This window comes from Pygoscelis adeliae, unplaced genomic scaffold, assembly GCF_000699105.1.
Source record: "Pygoscelis adeliae isolate BGI_AS28 unplaced genomic scaffold, ASM69910v1 Scaffold47, whole genome shotgun sequence".
Lineage (NCBI taxonomy): Eukaryota > Metazoa > Chordata > Aves > Sphenisciformes > Spheniscidae > Pygoscelis > Pygoscelis adeliae.
The window spans coordinates 682,142-701,401 of record NW_008825255.1 but is presented as its reverse complement, the minus strand read 5'-3'; the positions used below and the strand labels follow the sequence as shown (position 1 = coordinate 701,401).

The 19,260-nt window shown below is 38.6% G+C and overlaps 1 protein-coding gene across 1 annotated transcript in view; it reads right to left on the bottom strand.

Moving 5' to 3' along the window:
* The window catches only part of FYB (FYN binding protein), a 48,452-nt gene that overhangs the window by 3,928 nt on the left and 25,264 nt on the right, over nucleotides 1-19,260 (bottom strand). Inside the window, exons 4-16 of the mRNA XM_009329430.1 lie at nucleotides 18,254-18,311; nucleotides 17,135-17,155; nucleotides 16,302-16,348; nucleotides 14,742-14,859; nucleotides 12,885-13,041; nucleotides 10,526-10,670; nucleotides 7,613-7,641; nucleotides 6,372-6,441; nucleotides 5,679-5,819; nucleotides 4,965-4,996; nucleotides 3,825-3,894; nucleotides 2,323-2,428; nucleotides 1,834-1,996 (exon numbers count right to left, since the gene is read on the bottom strand). Coding sequence (XP_009327705.1) covers nucleotides 1,834-1,996; nucleotides 2,323-2,428; nucleotides 3,825-3,894; nucleotides 4,965-4,996; nucleotides 5,679-5,819; nucleotides 6,372-6,441; nucleotides 7,613-7,641; nucleotides 10,526-10,670; nucleotides 12,885-13,041; nucleotides 14,742-14,859; nucleotides 16,302-16,348; nucleotides 17,135-17,155; nucleotides 18,254-18,311 — 1,157 coding nt within the window. The remainder of the gene's footprint in view (nucleotides 1-1,833; nucleotides 1,997-2,322; nucleotides 2,429-3,824; nucleotides 3,895-4,964; nucleotides 4,997-5,678; nucleotides 5,820-6,371; nucleotides 6,442-7,612; nucleotides 7,642-10,525; nucleotides 10,671-12,884; nucleotides 13,042-14,741; nucleotides 14,860-16,301; nucleotides 16,349-17,134; nucleotides 17,156-18,253; nucleotides 18,312-19,260) is intronic.

Here is a 19,260-nt window from a genome sequence, read left to right as displayed (position 1 = left end):
CATGTCCTAAGTTTCAGTTTCTAACTGATTTAGTCGTATTTACGTGGCTTCCATAATAGGGAACAAGGCAGCAGGTCAGCACACTCCATCTTGTTTACTTAGCACCACTGAAAGCTATGACACATCAGGCCAGCTGCTCTCTGACAAGGAAGCTTGGAGAGGACACAGCCTACATTTTCAGGCACTGAAGTCCAACTTTTATGTCCTAATGTTTAAGCAAAACATATGAAAGTGAATCAAAGGTTTTTGTGTATTTCAAAAGGTACGTGGGTCAGACCATGGCAGCAGGAAGAAGGAATCTGAGCAGGTAAATAAGAATCAGTTCCTTGTTTCACTTTTGAAATTTCAAATCATTTCATAACAATTAACATAAGTGATAGCAGAATATGTTCCTAAGGCCATCAGCCCTTGCTTAAAAAGGTGGGAAGACATTACAATATAATTTGTAATTTTGTTTAACTGCTGGTAGAGGCATGAAGCTGTGGAAGTGCTTCATAAGTTAACGATCAAATGGAAGAATTCATGTGCAAGAAAGTAACAAAAACATCTTTAATTGTTGATTTTCAGTCTCTCTGGCCTTCAAAAGGTAGTATCATAGCTTCAAGATATGAGGAACTAGAGCAACTAGAGCAAATAACATAAACTGTCATGCACTTAACTAAAGTAGGATTCAAACTTCACTAATTAATGTGAAAATTGACAGAGATCTATTCAGAGGTTTTCAGGGAGGATATTTTTGTTTGTTTTGCTCTTTCATGCATAGGAAAGCAGTAGCTCCTGTCACTATTTGAAAGGCTTTGAAGACTATGTGAGGAAAACAGCCAACATGAACTACTTTCTACTTTGTTATTAGCTGGATTCAAAAAATGCATCATTGAAAGCTGCTCTTTGGGAAGTGGCTACACTAGTGCAATCCATATTTTGAAAAACATACATGTTGTTATGCAAGAAATTCTTCCTCACCCTGCAGGCCTGCCAGGAAGAAGGCTATACTCCAGTCTGTAACAGTTGAGTACAGAGGGAAAGAAACAGAAGGAAAGTGACTGAATCCCCTTCAGAGGTTTATGGCATTGGACTGTCTTCCACATAGGTCAGAGGTAAAAAGTAAACATGAGTGGAAGGATGCTGCTACTTTGAACGTAGTCTGTTCCTACACAAACTGAATTTTCATTAGGAGGTTTGAAAAGTATTGTAACAGAAGCATGTTAAGAAATCAAAACCAACAGTAGATGGTCCAGACTTCTCCAAAAATGCAAAAACTGCCAATGCACACCCTGGCCAAGGGTTTCAAAGAAACACTGAAAGGCCTCACACAGCTCCCAAAACAAGCAGGCATGCCAATGAGGACATACGCCTTGGATCAGCTGTGGGCTGGGGGGAAGACTCCTAAACAGTCCCCCCCCATGCCTGTTGAAAAGATTAAACTCCATCTCTGGCAATCCGAAGTAAGAATATTGTTATTGATGTTCCCTTGGCTGCAGTCAATGGGCAAGTGCTTACCAGAGGTGCAGCAAGGATTTTACTTTTACTAGATTCTGTGGGGTATCATAGCTATACTCCTTTCGGCAAATGGAGACAGAAGCAACAAAACCATCTGCTAATCTTAGTTGATGCAAAGCAAGATTTACATAACTAAGCTGTCCTTTTTCTCACATTTGGTATCTCTTGTCTATTGGAGTTTTAATTTTTTAAGGCAAGCTGCTCTTACAAAATAGTGATAAACTAACAGTTAGGCTCTGCTTTAATATGACAGGGTAGAGGGTTTTTTACACATCCTGACTTAATCATTCTCTGACAATTTGATTTATACTACAGCTTTTTAATAAAACTTACATTTTCCTTCTTCATTCCTGCACAGGACCTTGGTATCATCTGTACTTTCTATAATTTCAAGAGACTCCCCTGGTTTAACTTGTAAGTCTTTAGGTCCCCATCCACTCTGGGGCAAATCCTGGATTGTGGTGGTAGAGTAAAGAACTTTAATTTCACCTTCAAACTGCAAAAATAAAATAAAAAGATGCTGGTTAAAAACCATCAATGTAAAGCTTATGATCATGCATTTTTTTAGAACAATCTATTCCCATTTATTACTAAATTTTTGAGAATTAGGCAAATAATTGCTTATGCTATGTAGTATGCACGTGCTTGCCATTTGGACTTACAAATGCTCAGATCACTATTTTTACAAGTAGTAATACTTTAACTTTCAAGGGAAAAATAATGGATTATTTACAAATTAGGGGATACAAATTAGAGGACACCATCCAGATATTTTAATCTTTGTATTTTATGTGAACAAATCTTACTTTGGACAAAACTTACTTTGAATTTTTTTCTGAACTCTTTCTCTTCTTTTTCCATCTTTTTAAGCTTTTGTGCATCTTTTTCATCTGATTTACGTTTTCCAAGGCTTGCTGATTTTGATGAACTAAAATGAGGTTAAAAATAAAAAGAAAATTAGCAACACGTCTGAGGTATTGACAACATTTCTGATAATTTTAGTGAAAATGCATTTGCCTTCATGTGTCTTTAGTATGTTTTTGTTGCTCTACAAAACTAACATGGATAATACAATACAGATTTCATTTCCAAAGAAATAAAAAGTTGAGGTTGTCTTTCCTACTTTTCTCTTTTAATGAGTTCTGATGTTAATATATCTATCACATAAGTTAATATGGAAAATTATTCGAAGTATCTAGCTGCTACAGCAATGAGAACTTCATATCTGCTAAAAATAGTTTAGGTAGATGGTACCCATCACTTTAGGATCTCTAGGCAAGGAGCAATTTTTGTGAAGTCTAGGTATCGTTGGGCAATAGGCTGAATAAAACATGTCCCACTGTGGAGGCAGCTGAAACATTTTAGCCTTTTGTACAGCAGCTGTGTTAGTCCTGTGTTCCCACAGAAGACCTTGCTACACCAGGGCATCTGCATTACAGGACCTATTTCAAGTTCTGTTGGTTTTCCACATCGCTGATACTGTTGATTTGTGCCAATGAGCACAGAAGGGTTTCATGCCTTAAGTGCCCTTCCTGATACTGTACCTGGGAATTTGAAGTCTGACTCTACTTTTCGATCCTTCCTGATCTCTGTAGGAGTTGTGAATGACAGTTTCACTGATGATGAATATATGTGTGTGGTGAACTAACTTAGATTTGGTTAGGAGGACCACATCTTTTCCTTTGGATATGCAGTTCTCTCTGTTTTAATGCCTCCAAACTAGATTATTGTAGTGCACGCTGTAGCTCCACCTGAGTGGAGTTAGTGACAACAGAATGTGACATGTTGCAGTCATCTTCACAGATGCATCTGTGCTCATAACACATCTGTGCTCCAGAGATGGCTATAACTTCCTGGTCTGGGGATAAATGTGTTCCAACTTGAACTTTACACCTTCAGATGTGTTTCATACTTATAACACAGGGCACTATCTCCTTTTCTCTTAAAATACTACTGCAGCTGGGATCAAGTACTTATCCTAACAGTCCCCAAATTTTGATAGGAAGAGGACTGCATGCAGAGAATTTACAATTAAGTACCTTTAGGCCATGCATTCATTTCTACCTCTTGTCCATCAGGGACTGAATTTGCTGAAATTCAAAGCACGATTATTTATTCTATAGCCTAATTATTATTTCAATCTGAATTGGAGGCAGGGAGCATTCAACTGCCATTGTCAACAGTAGGGTTAGGAGAGCTACAAAACCTGACAACACCAAATAAAGCATACATTAATAGCAGTCTGCCTCTGGTAAATACTTTGAAAATGTTTCACAGTGTATTACAGATTTCTAATCAGGGAAGTAATTCCCATTTTCACTTGCTTGAATTCAGGCGGTGGATGAGGGAAGTCTGAAGAATCTACGTCATCATAAACATCATTGTCTCCACAATCTGAAACAATAGTGTTTAAAAGAATGGAAAATTATTATGAGATCCTTGAGTAGTGAACACATTGTGTTACAATCTATGGTAGTGTAGCTAAGTTGACATGAAATTGTGGCAAGTACTGTTGCCATTTATCATCTATAGTAACTGTGGGTTCTCTGTTTTGCACAATGTACTGTGCAAAACAAACACCAGCCAACCTTTTCAGAATAAGACTCTTTATTAATAATACTAGGTATTCACTGATATTTTAATCTTCTTAAGCTGGAGCAAGTTTTAGTACATGTTGGCTAATGCAATAGCCTTTAATCTTCATTTTAATTAGTCCATTTCCCACTGTGTTGCATCAAAGTATATTTTTGGGGTTTGATGTTAATGTACACTCAGGCACTCCTATAGCACTCTGGTCAATGCAATGTTGCTTAGAAGTGGATATGAATCACATGTATGTTAGTTTTTAAGCCATCTCGCAATGCCAAAGCAGTGAAAAGAATTCTTACCCCAAGAATATACTTTGAATCGCATTCAGCATATTTGTGGAGAGGAAGCAATTGTTCAACTCATCAAATCAATGGCTAGAAAAATCACAGTAGGAGATGAAAGGTTTAGAACTCAGTTCAGGTAACAGCCTCAAAAATTGTAAGAACTTGCTTTTTATTCCATGGCTGAGCTGATATTTATGAATATATGTTATCTTACAAAGACACTGCAAGTGATAAAAATAACAACAAGCATCTCTTTTTACTTTTGAAGTCTTGCATTGTTTCTTTCCAAGTGTATCTGTTCATACTTCATGTCAAACAAAATGAACTAGTGGAAATCTCACATAGAAAAATCACGACTTCTTAAAAAATACTTTAAATTGTCTTCTAGCGAGCTTGCAATGCATTTGTATCTCCTTGTCTGTAGCCAAATCAGTCACAATATTTGAAATTTGTTTGCTGGAACTGGGTAAGCAATGGGAAATCCTGTTTCCTTCCTTGGATGTATTTTTGTGACTAGCATGATACGAGTAATGTATACAGAAAAAAGGATCAGGAATCAATATGGAGACTGAACAATAGGCTATTAATTACCTTTTCCAAACTGCTTTGTTGAAGGAGATATGCTGGAAAAAAAAAAGATGCTCATTAAGTATTTATATCACATTAATAGGCTTTTGCATCATTTAAATAATTTTAAAAACTTGCAACACAAGGGCTCCAAGTAATCTCCAGACATTTTGAAGCTTAGCTGTTACCAGCAGTACTCATGGACTAAATGTATTTTTACCACTGAATCAAAGTAAATTGGTTCGGAACTGAATGAAACAAGATGGTGGTAAAAACATCAGTTGCTGACCTAACCTCTAGGCAAGATGGGTAGAAGACAATCTTTGCATTTTTCTGTTTGGCATATTATTCCTAAAATTTGGATTAACGGGAATGGATTTACCAGTTTATCTTGGCTACATTGCACTAATGAGCAAAGTACATTTTAACTGAGGATACAGCAAACTTACATCACCAGAGTGGCACAAAGATGATGGATTATTTTGGTGCTCTTCACCAAAAAAATTTTTTGGTATATTTTAATTACGAGACTTAGGCAACAAATACAGCTTGTTAAGAGAGTAATTATATTATGCAGATGAAAAGAAAGGAGGTCAGTGTTTTTGCAGAAAAGTATCATCCTGAGGTGCAATTTGATGCATGATTTATTAGGCTGCTGTGAGAAGATGTTAGTAGCATGTGATCAATGCTTTATTAGAATTAGTTAATGTCCACTGAGATTTCCTGGCAGACTCTTACAACAAGTCTCCATTATCTTCTGCCCCATTGACTTTGGTTGTTTTTTCTCGTATACTTTTCTTTTTGTCATCTTTGACCTTTAGCCTCTTCAAGATTCCCCAGGACCAGATACCATTCTTATCTTCATCCTGCGATACAGACCTTTGGAGTATGCATGCAATTATCACAATGTAAAATGTAACATTCTTTTTAAAAGGTCCAGTTTAAATTCTCCATTGATGCACATAATTCTCATTAATGCCAACAATGTATATACCACAAGGTGCAGACAGTTACCTAAATGCTAAATACTAAAATGCTAAACTAGAAATATGTATGTTAGGTCATTTGTAGATATTGAGATATATTTGTAGGTACAGATATTAATCTAGTGGCTTACTGCTTTCATATTACTCAGCAAGGTAACATTCAGTTTGTTATTTTCATTTCAGAGCTATTCTGTCTAATTGGGGATTTGGGGATTTTCATGATTGCAGCTGCTTTTGCTGACATACCAAAATTAATTACAAAACAAAACTTCTCCAAAAGACCAAAGAACTCTTTTTTTTAGCTTCATGAACCCATCCTGATGTATACTCACTTGCTGATCATCCCAATACTTGCTAATTATTATGCCTAATTCAAAAATACTAAAAACTGAAATGAAAACACTCTGTTAAAGAAGCAAATTATTTAAAAGATGTAAAAACTTACCTAGTTACAGCATCTTCATCATCAATCCCATCATAAATCTCTTGATCAGAAGGAGGAGGTGGGAACATATCTTTAACAGATCAAACAGTGAATTACTGCATTTATATTTAATGCTGCTGAATAGGGTATTCATTACTGGCCTCTTAAGTATGTCAGATGTGTGTGTAGTTTGCACAATATCCTTGCAAATGGAATCTTTCTGTAAACCAGCACAGCCTTTTTATTAAAACAGTGATTTAGACTTACCTCAGTTGGGAATGCCATCCACAGCATTTAAATGTGGCACTGCCAATCACAAGAGCATGAATACTGAAAACAAATGCATTTTCAGTGTATTCAGTGAAATTCTAAATGGCTGATTTTGGCCCAGTCATTATAATGACTTTTTAATTTTTGTGTGTGACTCGAGTGATGATTGAAGATGTCAGACCAACACTCTCAGCAAGCGACATCTTGTGTTCATCCACAGAAGCCAGAGGCAAGTGCCATGTAAGCTCCCCATTTTGGTCTCAGTTCTGACCTTTGAGCCCCATCTCCTTCAGTGCAGGGTTAGCTCAGTTTCCATGTCCAATCCTAGCCACTGGTCAGAGTGATCACTGAAATCTGTACTTAGCTGGCAGCAGCTTCATTCAGCCCTGCCAGGAGATGCTTCTGCCATGACTAGTATCTAAACTCTAAGCTGAGAAGATGAGCTGTGCTCTTGTGATCAACAGAGAATGCTACATAAATATATGTGCTACCAAAGGGGAAACTAGGTTTGAATGTATATGTTCTTGACAGTGTGAAACTGCTGCAGTCATACTGGTTAGGACTCCAGAGTATTGCTGAAACTGATGTTCCCCTTAACTCTGTCAGCAAAATGCAGTAATTGGTAGTATTACTGGCTATTCAGAACTGGATTTCTCCTGCACAAAACCTCTTGGTCATGTTAGTATATTGCCAATTATGTCTGTGCTGTTTTGTAGGATGATTTACCTTCACACACAAAAAAGAAAGGTTTTGTCATCTTCTGGCATGCTTCTGATTCATGGTATCTAAAGACAAAACTTCTTTCTTGCCCAAGTCCCATAGGGGGAGAGAAAGTTAATTTGGCCGCTATACCTCCTTGTTTGTTGCCTGTTAGCTACCATTTAGCATGCTTATGCATAATTACTACACTATTTGGAAGCCACAGAGGTCTGGATTTGAAGGTAAACAGTACATAGAAACAACTCTCCCCAAAAAGCAGATGTAGAACTTACTTCCAGCTCCACTTTGACCACCGCTCTGACTGGAAAAGCAAATGAGAGATGTTTTAGAGAAAAACAGTCATCCTTTGGAAAAAGCAAACACCATGATCACCCATCACTTTTGTAGTTATTAGTTCTACACCTTTCGGCTTTGGCACTCATCTACATTGCCAGCTGAGCACTACAAATTCTGCACTGGAAACTCAGGCACATGCTTGTGTGTTCTATATGGGCAACAACTAAATGTGCCCATTGGTTTTTTTTGTTTTCACCACACTCACACTGATTTCTTAGTCAAATAGTTGCATTCTCACTAATGCTAAAGAAAATGTGTCAACTAATTCATAAGTGAACTAGCTCTTAGATGAGGTGAGATTAACTTTTAGTAGGTTCAGGTAAAGCAGGAAAAAATACTCTATTTTTTTTTTCCTTGGAAATAATTCATTACAAATTAGAAAAGAGTATTTTAAAATATCATTCACAGTAATTCAAAGGGTTATAAGAGACAGAGTTATCAGTACCATCTTTAGTTAATGTAAAAATAAAGGACAGTATTTTATAAGTATAGCTGTGAAGCAAATTCTCTGTTTGCATAAATCAATGCAGATGTTTCACGCCAATGAAGGTGCACATTTTCATACAAGCAGAACATTCGATCCTCATTGTTAGTAATTGTTAGCAAGTGTTAGAAATTTCCAATAAAGTGTCATTTTCAAGGAAATGCAAACTGATGTCTATAGCTATAATGATTTACTATATTTAGAATATATTTTATATTCCTGTTGATATCATTAAACTAAAGTACAAAATATGACTTAGGATCATAGGATAATTCATGTTGGAAGGGATCTCAGGAGGTCATGTAGTCAAACTTGGTGGGAATAAAAATATAATCTGACTGAACACTAGAGAGTGCATCCACACCCTTTAGATTCATCCCTTATGAGGGGATTTTCTTGAGATGAAATGGTAAACAAATGAATTTATTGCTCAACTAGCTTTCATTGGGTGATGCTTTAAATCTCTAACTGCATGTTTCTAGCGTTTCAAGGATCCCATATTAGCCCAGTGTTCTAACAGTAATTGAAAAAAAACCTCATAGGTTCACAGTAGTTGAGATTATTTCCAGGTCAGAGCCTTACTTAAACTTATACATCAAAACAAGATACTTGTTAAATTCTTGTGCCAAGAAATCCTGAAATACAACAGCCCTAGTCACTTATTATTTTTGGAATATTAACAATACTACCGATAATGAGATATTACTATTTGGTCAAGAGGCTTTTTTTAGTATGGCATTCTTACAGTGGTTTCAAAACATGTTGATGTATGTCAGACCTTCCAACAATTCATGCTCATGAACTGAACAGAATGCTATTAATCACTAGAGAAGATAAAAATGTCAAACTACAGCTTAAAGGATTTAACAAATCTGAGCCATTCATTCATCCTTCCAAGTTCCTTACACTGTTATTTTAATACACAACAGTATAAGTATTCTTGTTTGCCTTTGAATTAAATAAATTTTCTAAATTCCTTGCATTGAGGTGGGTAATTGTAATGCTTACCATAGTGAAAAGGACTGGCCAAAGATACTTCTGCAGCGAAGTACCTAATGCTCAGATTACCTAAAACCTAGAACAACTAAAGCAACTCTTCTGGCTAGGTTACGATACTATGAGACCAATGTGCAGGGAGGAAAACTGATATTGAGCAATCTGGAAAAATTTCATATGCAAAACTATATTAGTTGCTTAAAGAATGCCAGCCTGAAGGCAGATCTTTCCAAGCGCTGTTTCTGGAGCTCATGGGGATGTTCTAGCAGCTGAGGATCAGCTGCACCCAGCAGCCAGCCAGCTGCGGTCCCTTTATTCCAGCCAGGCCTCTAGGTTAATGTGCTGGGAAGCAGTAAAGGCAGGTGTAATGGCTGAGTGTTTCAAGATGGTTGTCCTAGACATTGAAATCCTTCACACCCATATGCAGATCTCTTATTTGAATCCCGGGTTATGTGTTTCTGCACATCAGGACATGTAATGGAGAATGAGCACTGGTTTGTTGCATCACATGACGGAAGCAGACTTTTATGTGAGGTCAGGTAACAGCGGTACCACCGTCATGTTGGGTCATGTGATAGCCTTGACTTTTGTCACAAGACCACTAGCATATTTCCCTGCCAGCAAGTTTGATACCCTGCTGGAGATGGCACTTCTCTAGCTGCAGATCTGTTTGCCGTGAAAAATATGGCACATTGAAGTAGACAGTCTGCAATGTAGCACTGCATTGCAAATACATGTGAGCCTGTGCCATGGAGGAGAAGCTTCTGATGAAGTAAAAAAAGTATAGCTCATACCCATCTCATGGGATTTTACAGGCCTTATTTCCAGGACTAAACACATCAGCCACACTCTATTCTGAAGGGCCATTCTAGTCATGCTTCCAGAAGTCTCTTCTCTTCAAAAGGAAAGAGGTAGTAAGACTCAGTTTGAGAGCAATGAAGGTGATCAGGAGCTCCCCAGTGCAGCGAGTGTTTCCATTGTTTTTAGGATCTTTTATTCTTGCATGTTAGAAAAGGCAGTATGTGACTTCAAAAGACAGAACAAGAAAAGAGAGGGAGGGAAGAGGATTGCACTTCCTGCAGGTGATCTGTAATCCTGCATGTTTTGCATTTTGTTCTCTTTTGGACTGCAATGCAGTAGGTCCTCTTCCAATAGCATGGGTTACTCCTGAGTATGAGTGCTTATAGATCCTAGATTCCAGAATCCGTTCTTGTTCTTCTGACTACTTCAGTTTGAATAGCTCAGTTAGATGTTTCTGATATAAATGGCTATTATTTTGTGACAAGAGTCTGCTTTGTTGTAAAACCTCCCCTGTCTAGGCTGCCTGGGGTGAATCACTGGTTCCTTTTCATGCATTCCTTATACATACCTGCTAATACTGTCCTGCTCTCCAACATCATCATACACTTCTTGGTCACTCTCTGGATGTTTCACAGCAACTCTGGTAGATGGTTGTTGCTTTCTTCTTAAAGAATCATAATCAATCTCCACCATGGTTGTTTTAATGTAGCCATCTAAATGAATGAAACCATGTAATTAGGCAGAGATAGTTTTAAAGCTCATGGTAAAGAGATGAGTTTAACAAAACATTCAGCATCTGTGAGTGAATTGTTTTGTATGATCTTTGAAAACTTTCAAAGAAATGTCTCATTCCAAGCAGCCTCAACTTGAGTCTCCATCTGTCTACACAAATACAAATCTCAGATCTGTCTCAGATCTCCCCCCAAACCCTCCTCAGCTGGTGTCAAGTTAACTTCATCTTTATTTGCTTCTCAGCTACAGCAGAAGAATTTTCTGTGCAGTCTCTGGGAATCATGGGGCAAGCTCCCTTTCTTAGCTAATCTTGGGACCACTGCAGTCTTGTGGCGTATTTTAGGGCAGTCCATGACATAAAGATTCTGACAGGTCATTAGGAGGGAGAGACACTTTGTTTGCATTGGTTTTGCTTCAGGTTGGTAAACATGCTGCAGCTGCATTGTTATCCTCTTGTCCCTGGATCTTTGCTAAAATGATCTGGTTATACCCCTGGGTGCAATGGCTTAGGAGAAACTTGCAGCAGAGCAGTTGGCCTGAGATTGGGACCTCTGTCTCTGCTGAGGGGAATTTTAGACAGGTGTACTGCCTGTACAGAAAAGAGCATGAATGGATTTTCTCAAAGGTGAAAAATGCTCATGCCATTTCTTGAAAATGGAAAATCCCCCACTCCGCTGCTTCTGAGTGAACCCAGTTTTTAGTGTGCTTCCCCTTAAAGCTGTAACACACTGATTTTTTTCTTTTATTTAAATGATCAGAACTGATTTTCCTCTGTTGTTTGGTCTTCTTCACAGACCGTTACTGGCCTGTGAACATTGAAGGCTGAAGCACTGGTGAAACAAATTGGGCTGTACCGTTGGCACTTGCCAGTGAGAAGCCTTGTACAACTTGCAGTTTTGCTGAGGCAAGAATTGGTTTGTGAAAAGTAAATTAATTAAAGGTAAATTAATTAATTGACTGCACATGCTCAAGAAAATACCCTTCTCCCAGCCCTCACCAAGATTTGTTTTCCTATGAACAAAATGATCCATGCAAAAGACTTATTTACAAAACTTCGAAGTATCACAGAAAAGCTGATATTGGAACTTACCTCTTTAGATCATCTTGGCCAATCCCCTTGGCCAAGCAGGATCTGTTAGAGCAGGTTGCCCAGGACCATGCCCCGTCAGGTTTTGAAGATCTCCATGGATGGAGACTCCACCACCTCTTTGGGCAACCTGTTCCCTTGCTCAGTCACCCTCACAATAAAAAAGTGTTTCCTGATGTTCAGACAGAATTTAATGTGTTTCAGTCTGTGCCCGATGCCTCTTGCACTGGGCACCACTGGGAAGAGCCTGGCTCCATCTTCTTTACACCCTCCCATCAGATATTTATGAACAATTATAAGATCCCCCCCTGAGCCTTCCCTTCACCAAGCTGAACAGTCCCAGCTCTCTCAGCCTCTCTTTGTATGAGACATGCTCCAGTTCCTTAATGTCTTTTTACATCCAGTACTACAAAGTGCTCAGCTGGTATTGTCTAGTTCTACATGTGTGAACTGTTTTACTGAACTTATTGTCATTTTAGTCTCCTTAAAAATCAAGCAAGTGCTTTTAATAATTTTCATTGATTTTACAGATCAGTCTTTTAATGTCTTTGCTATAACCCAGGAGCCAGACCATCAACTCCTTATCATACTCATAGATCCACTAATGATATTTATAGAATTAGAGAAACAACTTGGATTTCAGACATAAAATAAAATCTAGAAATCAGTTAGAAAGTTTCCATAGGAATAGGAACAAGACAAACACTTAAAACAGGACCCTATATTCTCTCTTCTATTTTAGGAACACCCATGTTATTTTTAATACAAAAACATGAAAAAATGCTATCCTTGTTACTTGCACGGAGCCAAGTTCTGGTGCTATTTGAAGACTGGCATGGAATTACCTCTCAATAGGTCCATGAAGATCCCGGCATATTGTTCCTAACTTATTCTAGGGCCTGTAGATGTTACATTATGTTGTACAATAACTTGTTACTATGAACTAAGCCTTGCATGCCAGCTAATGACAGGACGGTGAGTTGTGGTAATTATTTACTTCGGTGGCCAGTGACTCAGCCTTGGTGAGGCTACTCCTTGGTGTAATGCTCACATGTTTGCTGTCATACAGTAAAAACATTCAGGAGCACAGTGAAGAAACAGAACTCACAACATCCTTTTATCCTGCCCAGCCACTTTCCTTCTGGGTTGTCTGTGAGGCGAATGATTTCAATCTCATCCCCCTGTTTGACAGTCAGCTCATTCTTCCCTCCCTTGTGGTCAACACAAGCTCGTGCCTGATGAAGGACTTGGATGGGTCCCGTTAACTGCAGAGAAAAAGCAACAAAAGAAATCACAGATGTGGAAAAATGGAGCTCTTTCCCAAACATTCAGACAAAAGAGAAAATAACTGTAATGATGATTATTTGTTTCATTGACATTTGAAACAGTCTAGGCAAATAAACAGAAAGGCATCACTCCTGTTCCCAACTACCCAGTTTAAATTAATAATCAGGAATGAAAAGAGAGGGCAACGGCATAGCAGTAGAGCAGCTGAAGAAGTAACTGGCAAAATCACAGAAATACAAAGACTAAAACCAACAGGCTAACCTATGGAGCCATTCACAGGTTCACAAAACAGACACTTATTTCATTCCAGTGGGCAGCTCCATGTAGTTCGAGCAGAACTACTCATATGTGTAAACGTTCATTAACATTAAATAAGTCTACCACATAATGTTCTGTGTTTACAATTCTACTCTATAAATGATGCTACAAGTACTTGCAAGAGATGATCACACCGTTTACTGGAATTCAAGATTCTCTTTGTCAGATCTTTAGTATATGTTACGGAGAACTCACTTTGGACTTTAGTATTTGTGGCTTTAAGATATATGTGATCTTGCAGAGGCCTGTGGCTCTGTTGACAATTATAGACTAGCTCAGGAATATCTATCCTGTATAGGTGGTGAAGAAATGGGAAAGAAAATATGCACTAAGATATATTTGTTTGCATTTAAGAATAATAACATACTTTAAGAATAATAACATACTTTAATGGCTGCAAGAGAGCAGTCTGCAGTCTGAAAGCATGCAGTGCACTAACGCCTACACTTCACAGGAGTTGTCTGAAAAATAGACTTGGGGCCTGACAAACACCAGCTAACCCACTATTGTTAACTATTGGTATCTTCCTTTAATATTTGCTCCTCAACTCATGTCAGTCTCTCCACAGCAGACCAAGGCCATGATGTGAGAGAATCACTGTGGCTTTACTGCGTACAGACCACAATAGGAAGAAAAACAAAGCTGCCCACTATGTACAATGACACTGAAAGAAGCACAGTGGAGCATTGTGAACAGGCATTAGTTAACAGAAAATGACTGGCAGATTTGTAAACTGTGGGAGCATGCTGACCACCAGCTATATAAAAATGATATAAAACAGAAAGAACTGTCTCATCATTTAGCCCCTAGGATTTGACAGTGACCGTAGCTCCCCTACACGTGCCTTATTCCCTTCCTCCCTGTTTAGGCTGGAAGTCTCTTTAGGTCTCTTTAGACGAAGGCAAGGGCAATGTGTTGCTATATAATGTTGAAAACTCTTAAGGATTGGATACTGTTGTATCTGCCTGTGGTGGAGCAAAAACCACTAGGTATATGGGATCCAATTCCCACTTTTATTAAGGACTTTTGATGCTATTCTAGTGATGTAAATGCTTTTTAAACAGAAAAGTGAAAGGAAATGTTTTTAAGGCTTTTTTACATAGAAAGAACATGAGAAGGGAATTTAACGAAAACTGTAAGCACTGAAAAAATGTCTTTGCCCTCAGTACAGAGCCTGAAGTCAAGCATATGCAAAACATAAAAGGGCAGCTTAAACCTTTATTCAGAATTTGTGCAGGTGCTTGAACTACCTACCATAACAAACAGTTCTGTAGCCAGCTGAAAAGTGTATTTTGAACTCAACAATGCTACATAATGCTTCTTACATGTCTTTGGCCAGATCACAAAACAAAAAGCTTACTTTGAACTTCTTCCTTATTTCCTGCTCTTTCTTCTCTTTTTCCTTTTGTTCTTTCTTCTCTTGGTCCATTCTTCTCTTTTCTTCCTTGTCCCGCTTTTTCTCTTTTCCCCTTGATGATCTGAAAGTGCATTGCCAGGACTCAGTGTAGCAGTGAAGCAAATCTCACTGGAGCTTTCTTACCCAAGGTTAACAAAGAACTACATGTGACGGAAAATGACTTCTCCCAGTGAAATCAATGCTACAGAATCTAAACCCTAGTGTGGCTGAACAGATAAAGTAAGCAGCCCTTTCTCTTATATTACATATATAATTTAAAGTGGCTGTCCTCAAGAGGACAGTATGCCGGAAATGGTTATCTGGAGGTAAGAGACTGGCTCTACATGTGCATGTCCAAACACCTCTGAGCTAATTTTGGCAAGCAAGCTTGGAAGCTGGTAGCAGTCTAGGTGTTCTGGCACTGGCTGCAGCTGTTAAATATTTATCCAGGCCATCAGTGGTTGATGCAGCATGAACTGAAGCCTGAGCTACCACTGGACTGTGGTTTTAAACATAATTGCAACCTGTTCCAGCAGTCTACAAAAATGACAGTCTTCTGCACTGCATCATAAATGTGCCTATCACGCCAGGGTACATTGCCTGCTGTGCCTCATATACTGGATGGTACTGAGATCTGGGCACTAGGATATAATTAGGACTATAGCTGCAGCTCTGCCATGTGCTGCCAATGGTTTGGCTGAAGAGCTGTGCTTTACAAACCCTATGGAACTGATTGAGTGGGCTCTCTCCTCTTCCTTTTTTGGTACTTTTGCTAAACTGATATACTCAAATTACATTAAAAAAAGACTGAATGAGGATCACTTGTTTTGGTTATATAGTTTTAAAATTATCTGTTTCCAAAGGGAATTCAACAATACATTTTTGCTGAAAGTCACTCTACATCTGAAAAAAGTTTTTTTTTTATAGGAACTTTAGACCGTTACTTATTCCAAGGGAATTAGAGCTTTTCTTTGGCTATTGTCATACAGTGAATCCCATACATTTAGACATTAGCAGGGCAAGAGACTCCTCAAAGTAAAGGGCTAAATGGCAGAAGAATGACCAGAGATCATATTCTGGCTCTGTAGCTATGCTAGGGGACTCAGGCCATGAGAACTGTAAATCCAGTCTCTCATTGGAGTTCTAAGTGCATTTACCTGGAAAGCAAGAAAAACAACCACAACAACTGGGACCACAGTACCTAGAGGCTGAGCTTATTTTTTCCTCTTAGGCTGTAATTCCAAACAGTGATTCAGACATGTTCCTTAGATCAGAAATCAGACCTGTTATCTAGATCACAGTAACCACATGGTTTTATTGCAGGAGTTTTTCCAGCCCAGGGCATACCAGATCTAAGTAGGAAAGAACTGTGAACAACCTGAGTTTCTCTAGGTGAAATGAATGAACACAATAATGCCTGGCAGGGACTGCAGTGGAATCACACTTTTGTGCCAGGTGAAGTATCTTTGTTAGCAAGCTTTTAGTAATAAAGATACAACAGGTTATGAAGTTTAAAATTACTACCTGATGTCACTTATGTCTTCATACATCTCTCCATCACTTTCTTGGCCCTATAAGAAAAATTCAGTTTTCAATTGGCCTTTCCAATTTGGAAAGACGTGAAGAAAATGGACCTGGTATGTAAGCTTCATACAAACTATATAAAAACATTTATAGCAAAATGTAAATACAAATTCATTTAATCTTCCCAAACCAAATTACGACATTTTTTAAACCCACTATTCTTTTTCTCTGACTTTGTTTTTATGATACCACAACTATAAAGTCCTGAATTGTTACAATCATACTAGCACATTGCTTAATCCAAAGTGGATGTTTTAACTGCAATGTTAGTCCTAGAAAGCCTTTATCTGTGTTGAAGGTTGCAGTGCCATGATGAAGGTGCCAGGGTTAGCAGTAGTTAAACTGGAATGCTGGGGATCTAAATGAACTCAGATTCGTGTCCCAGAGACTGTTGTAGTCCTAATACAGCCAGGTACTTAAAAACATGATACAAACCTGTGCTTAACTGAAACAAGTGGTTTATTACTAGACTAGAACAGGGCCCTTGTTTCTGGAAAATTTCAGTGAAGTGGAATGTCAGTGGAAACAGAAGGGGTGGTTTTGCTTTTTTTTAAATCAATTTTTGCTGTCTAGCCAGCTTTGATAATTAGTTCCAGTTTGCTCTGCTTACCTGGTTTTATTTCAGTCCTTCACAATAAGTGTGTGCTTCTACAATTTACTCTCAATATACTGGATTCATTCTGCAATTAATTTTCTAATGTGTTGAAGGGATTTTACTAAATTTGTAAGTTTGTGCTGGAAAGGATAGTTTTATCATGGAGGACAACACTTACCCCCTCTGTATTTCCATGACCTATATGACAAAAAGTAAAAACAGGGTATTTATTTTTTGCTGTACGGAAAACAATTCATTCTAGCGTTAACTATTTACAAACTGCTAATGATAGTGATATTAACTAGAAATATGTGCAGGCTCCTGGCTTTTAGTGAGGGTACGAATGCAAAAATCAATGTTTTTCTAGGTTGCTTTTGTAGTACACTGTAAATTAGAAATATCTACAAAATAGCATATTTCACCATGCATTTTTAAAAGTGGAAAACTTGTTTTAATGATTCTTTTGTGACATCGATGAACTTACCTATGCTATTTGTTTACAAAAATGCCTATTTATACAAGAAAGTAATTGTTAAAAACGTAATAAATCCAAACAGACCTCAAAGAACTTGCTTGCACCAGCCCAACAGCTGAATAATGAGGCCAAAGGCTCTTTTGCTAAGCCAGCCTCTACCTTGGGCTGCAGGAGAAGAAACTCTGTGAATCTCTTGCTTCTTCCTTACTCTGCAGGTAGTTAGGCAAGAAAAGAGCTTGTGCTCAGTTTCAGCTCCACAGCCCACATTGCTGTACAGCAGGGATGGCTAGCACACTAAATGATGCATACTGCGCCTGGCACAGACCAAGTCCTCTTGAGGAGAGATCAGCAGGCAGATTGAAATTCTTTGTGCCACAATCTGCTTCTCTGGCGGCTCCTGGTACAGCATAGTGACTCACTGCCTCTTACTGAAGGCAAGACCACAAAGCGTCATTAAAAGCACAGTCAACAAATTTTTTTTATCAAGTATAAAACAATGCCTGCTTCACCAGAGCACACAACTTCAACTCTGAAAGAGCAGCATTCATTTTGGTTCAGATTTGAAAATCTGGTAATTTACGGTCCCAGCATATTTCTAACCAAAAAAGGGGGGAGAGGGGAAGTATTTAAAGCAGTTCCTGAGAGTCTGTCATGTTAATTATAGAACAGTTAGTGTTATGAGGCAACCGTTCTTCACCCATAAAACTGCAGAACCAGCATAATTAGTTACACAAGTCACTCATGAATACAATATGCTTTTGCTTATCTTATAAATACAATATGCTTACAGCTTCATATAGCTGCCATTAATTAAAATGTAAGCATCTTACCCTGTGAAACAAATTCAACGTCATCATAATTTTCTTCATTGTCTGGACTTCTGTAAATATGAAAAAGTGGACATGTGAAACCTAAGAAGATGGTTGCATGATTGCATTTTCATTCACCATTGTTGTGGTGCTTTTTTCAGCTATTTTGTACAATGGCTGGCCAGTCTGTTGAGCCGTGTATGCTACTTAAGTACCCACAAGATTCCCTAAATTGTTCTTCCTGACTGTGACTTGTTTTTTCACATGGGGACACCTTGATCCTGAGTATAAAAGGAGAAAATGAGCCAAAGGCGCTCAGATACCATGGAGATGAGTGTGGTATGAAAAATATAATAGGCAGATGGGCTGGCTGAATGGAAAGAATCTGTTGGGCTTTTTAACCATCTTTGCAGGTGCAGGCTTCTTACACAACGCACAAGCAGAACACCAGACTTTTGCACAATGTTAAATATAGCTCTAAGACTTGCTCCTTGACTTGTAGAGCTTAAGGTCTAAACAAGGGACAAGAGAAACCATGGTATAAGGTTAGGCCAGGTAAAATGTCTTTGATGTTGTTAGATTTAAAAGTGCTGTCAAACCAAGAGAAGCAAGAAATTGAGAATGTAACTAATAATAACATCAGGCCTTTTAACTTTATAATAGTTGAAAGAAAACTAGGGCTGACGGTCATCATCACAGAGGTGTAAACAAAGAAAGGACTTGAAAGCAGAAAGTGATCTTTTAAAATTGGCTTGACAGAGAAAGCACCGAGACGGGGTGAAAGAAAACGTGTCCGCACCCAGGCACATATTTTCAGCAGAGGGGAGAGTCCAGAGGGCGCGCAGGGACGGCAGAGCAGAAGGACAATCTGGAGGTAAATTTCGCAGGTCCCTGAAGGCAAAGAGGATACGCTTGGCTCCTAAGCATTTGGCAAGGAGGGGATCCAGCAGGGCTCCTGCAGGGGCCGCGGAGCGGCTGCCGGCGCCGGGCGCTCCGGCCACTAGATGGGGCGGTGATGGC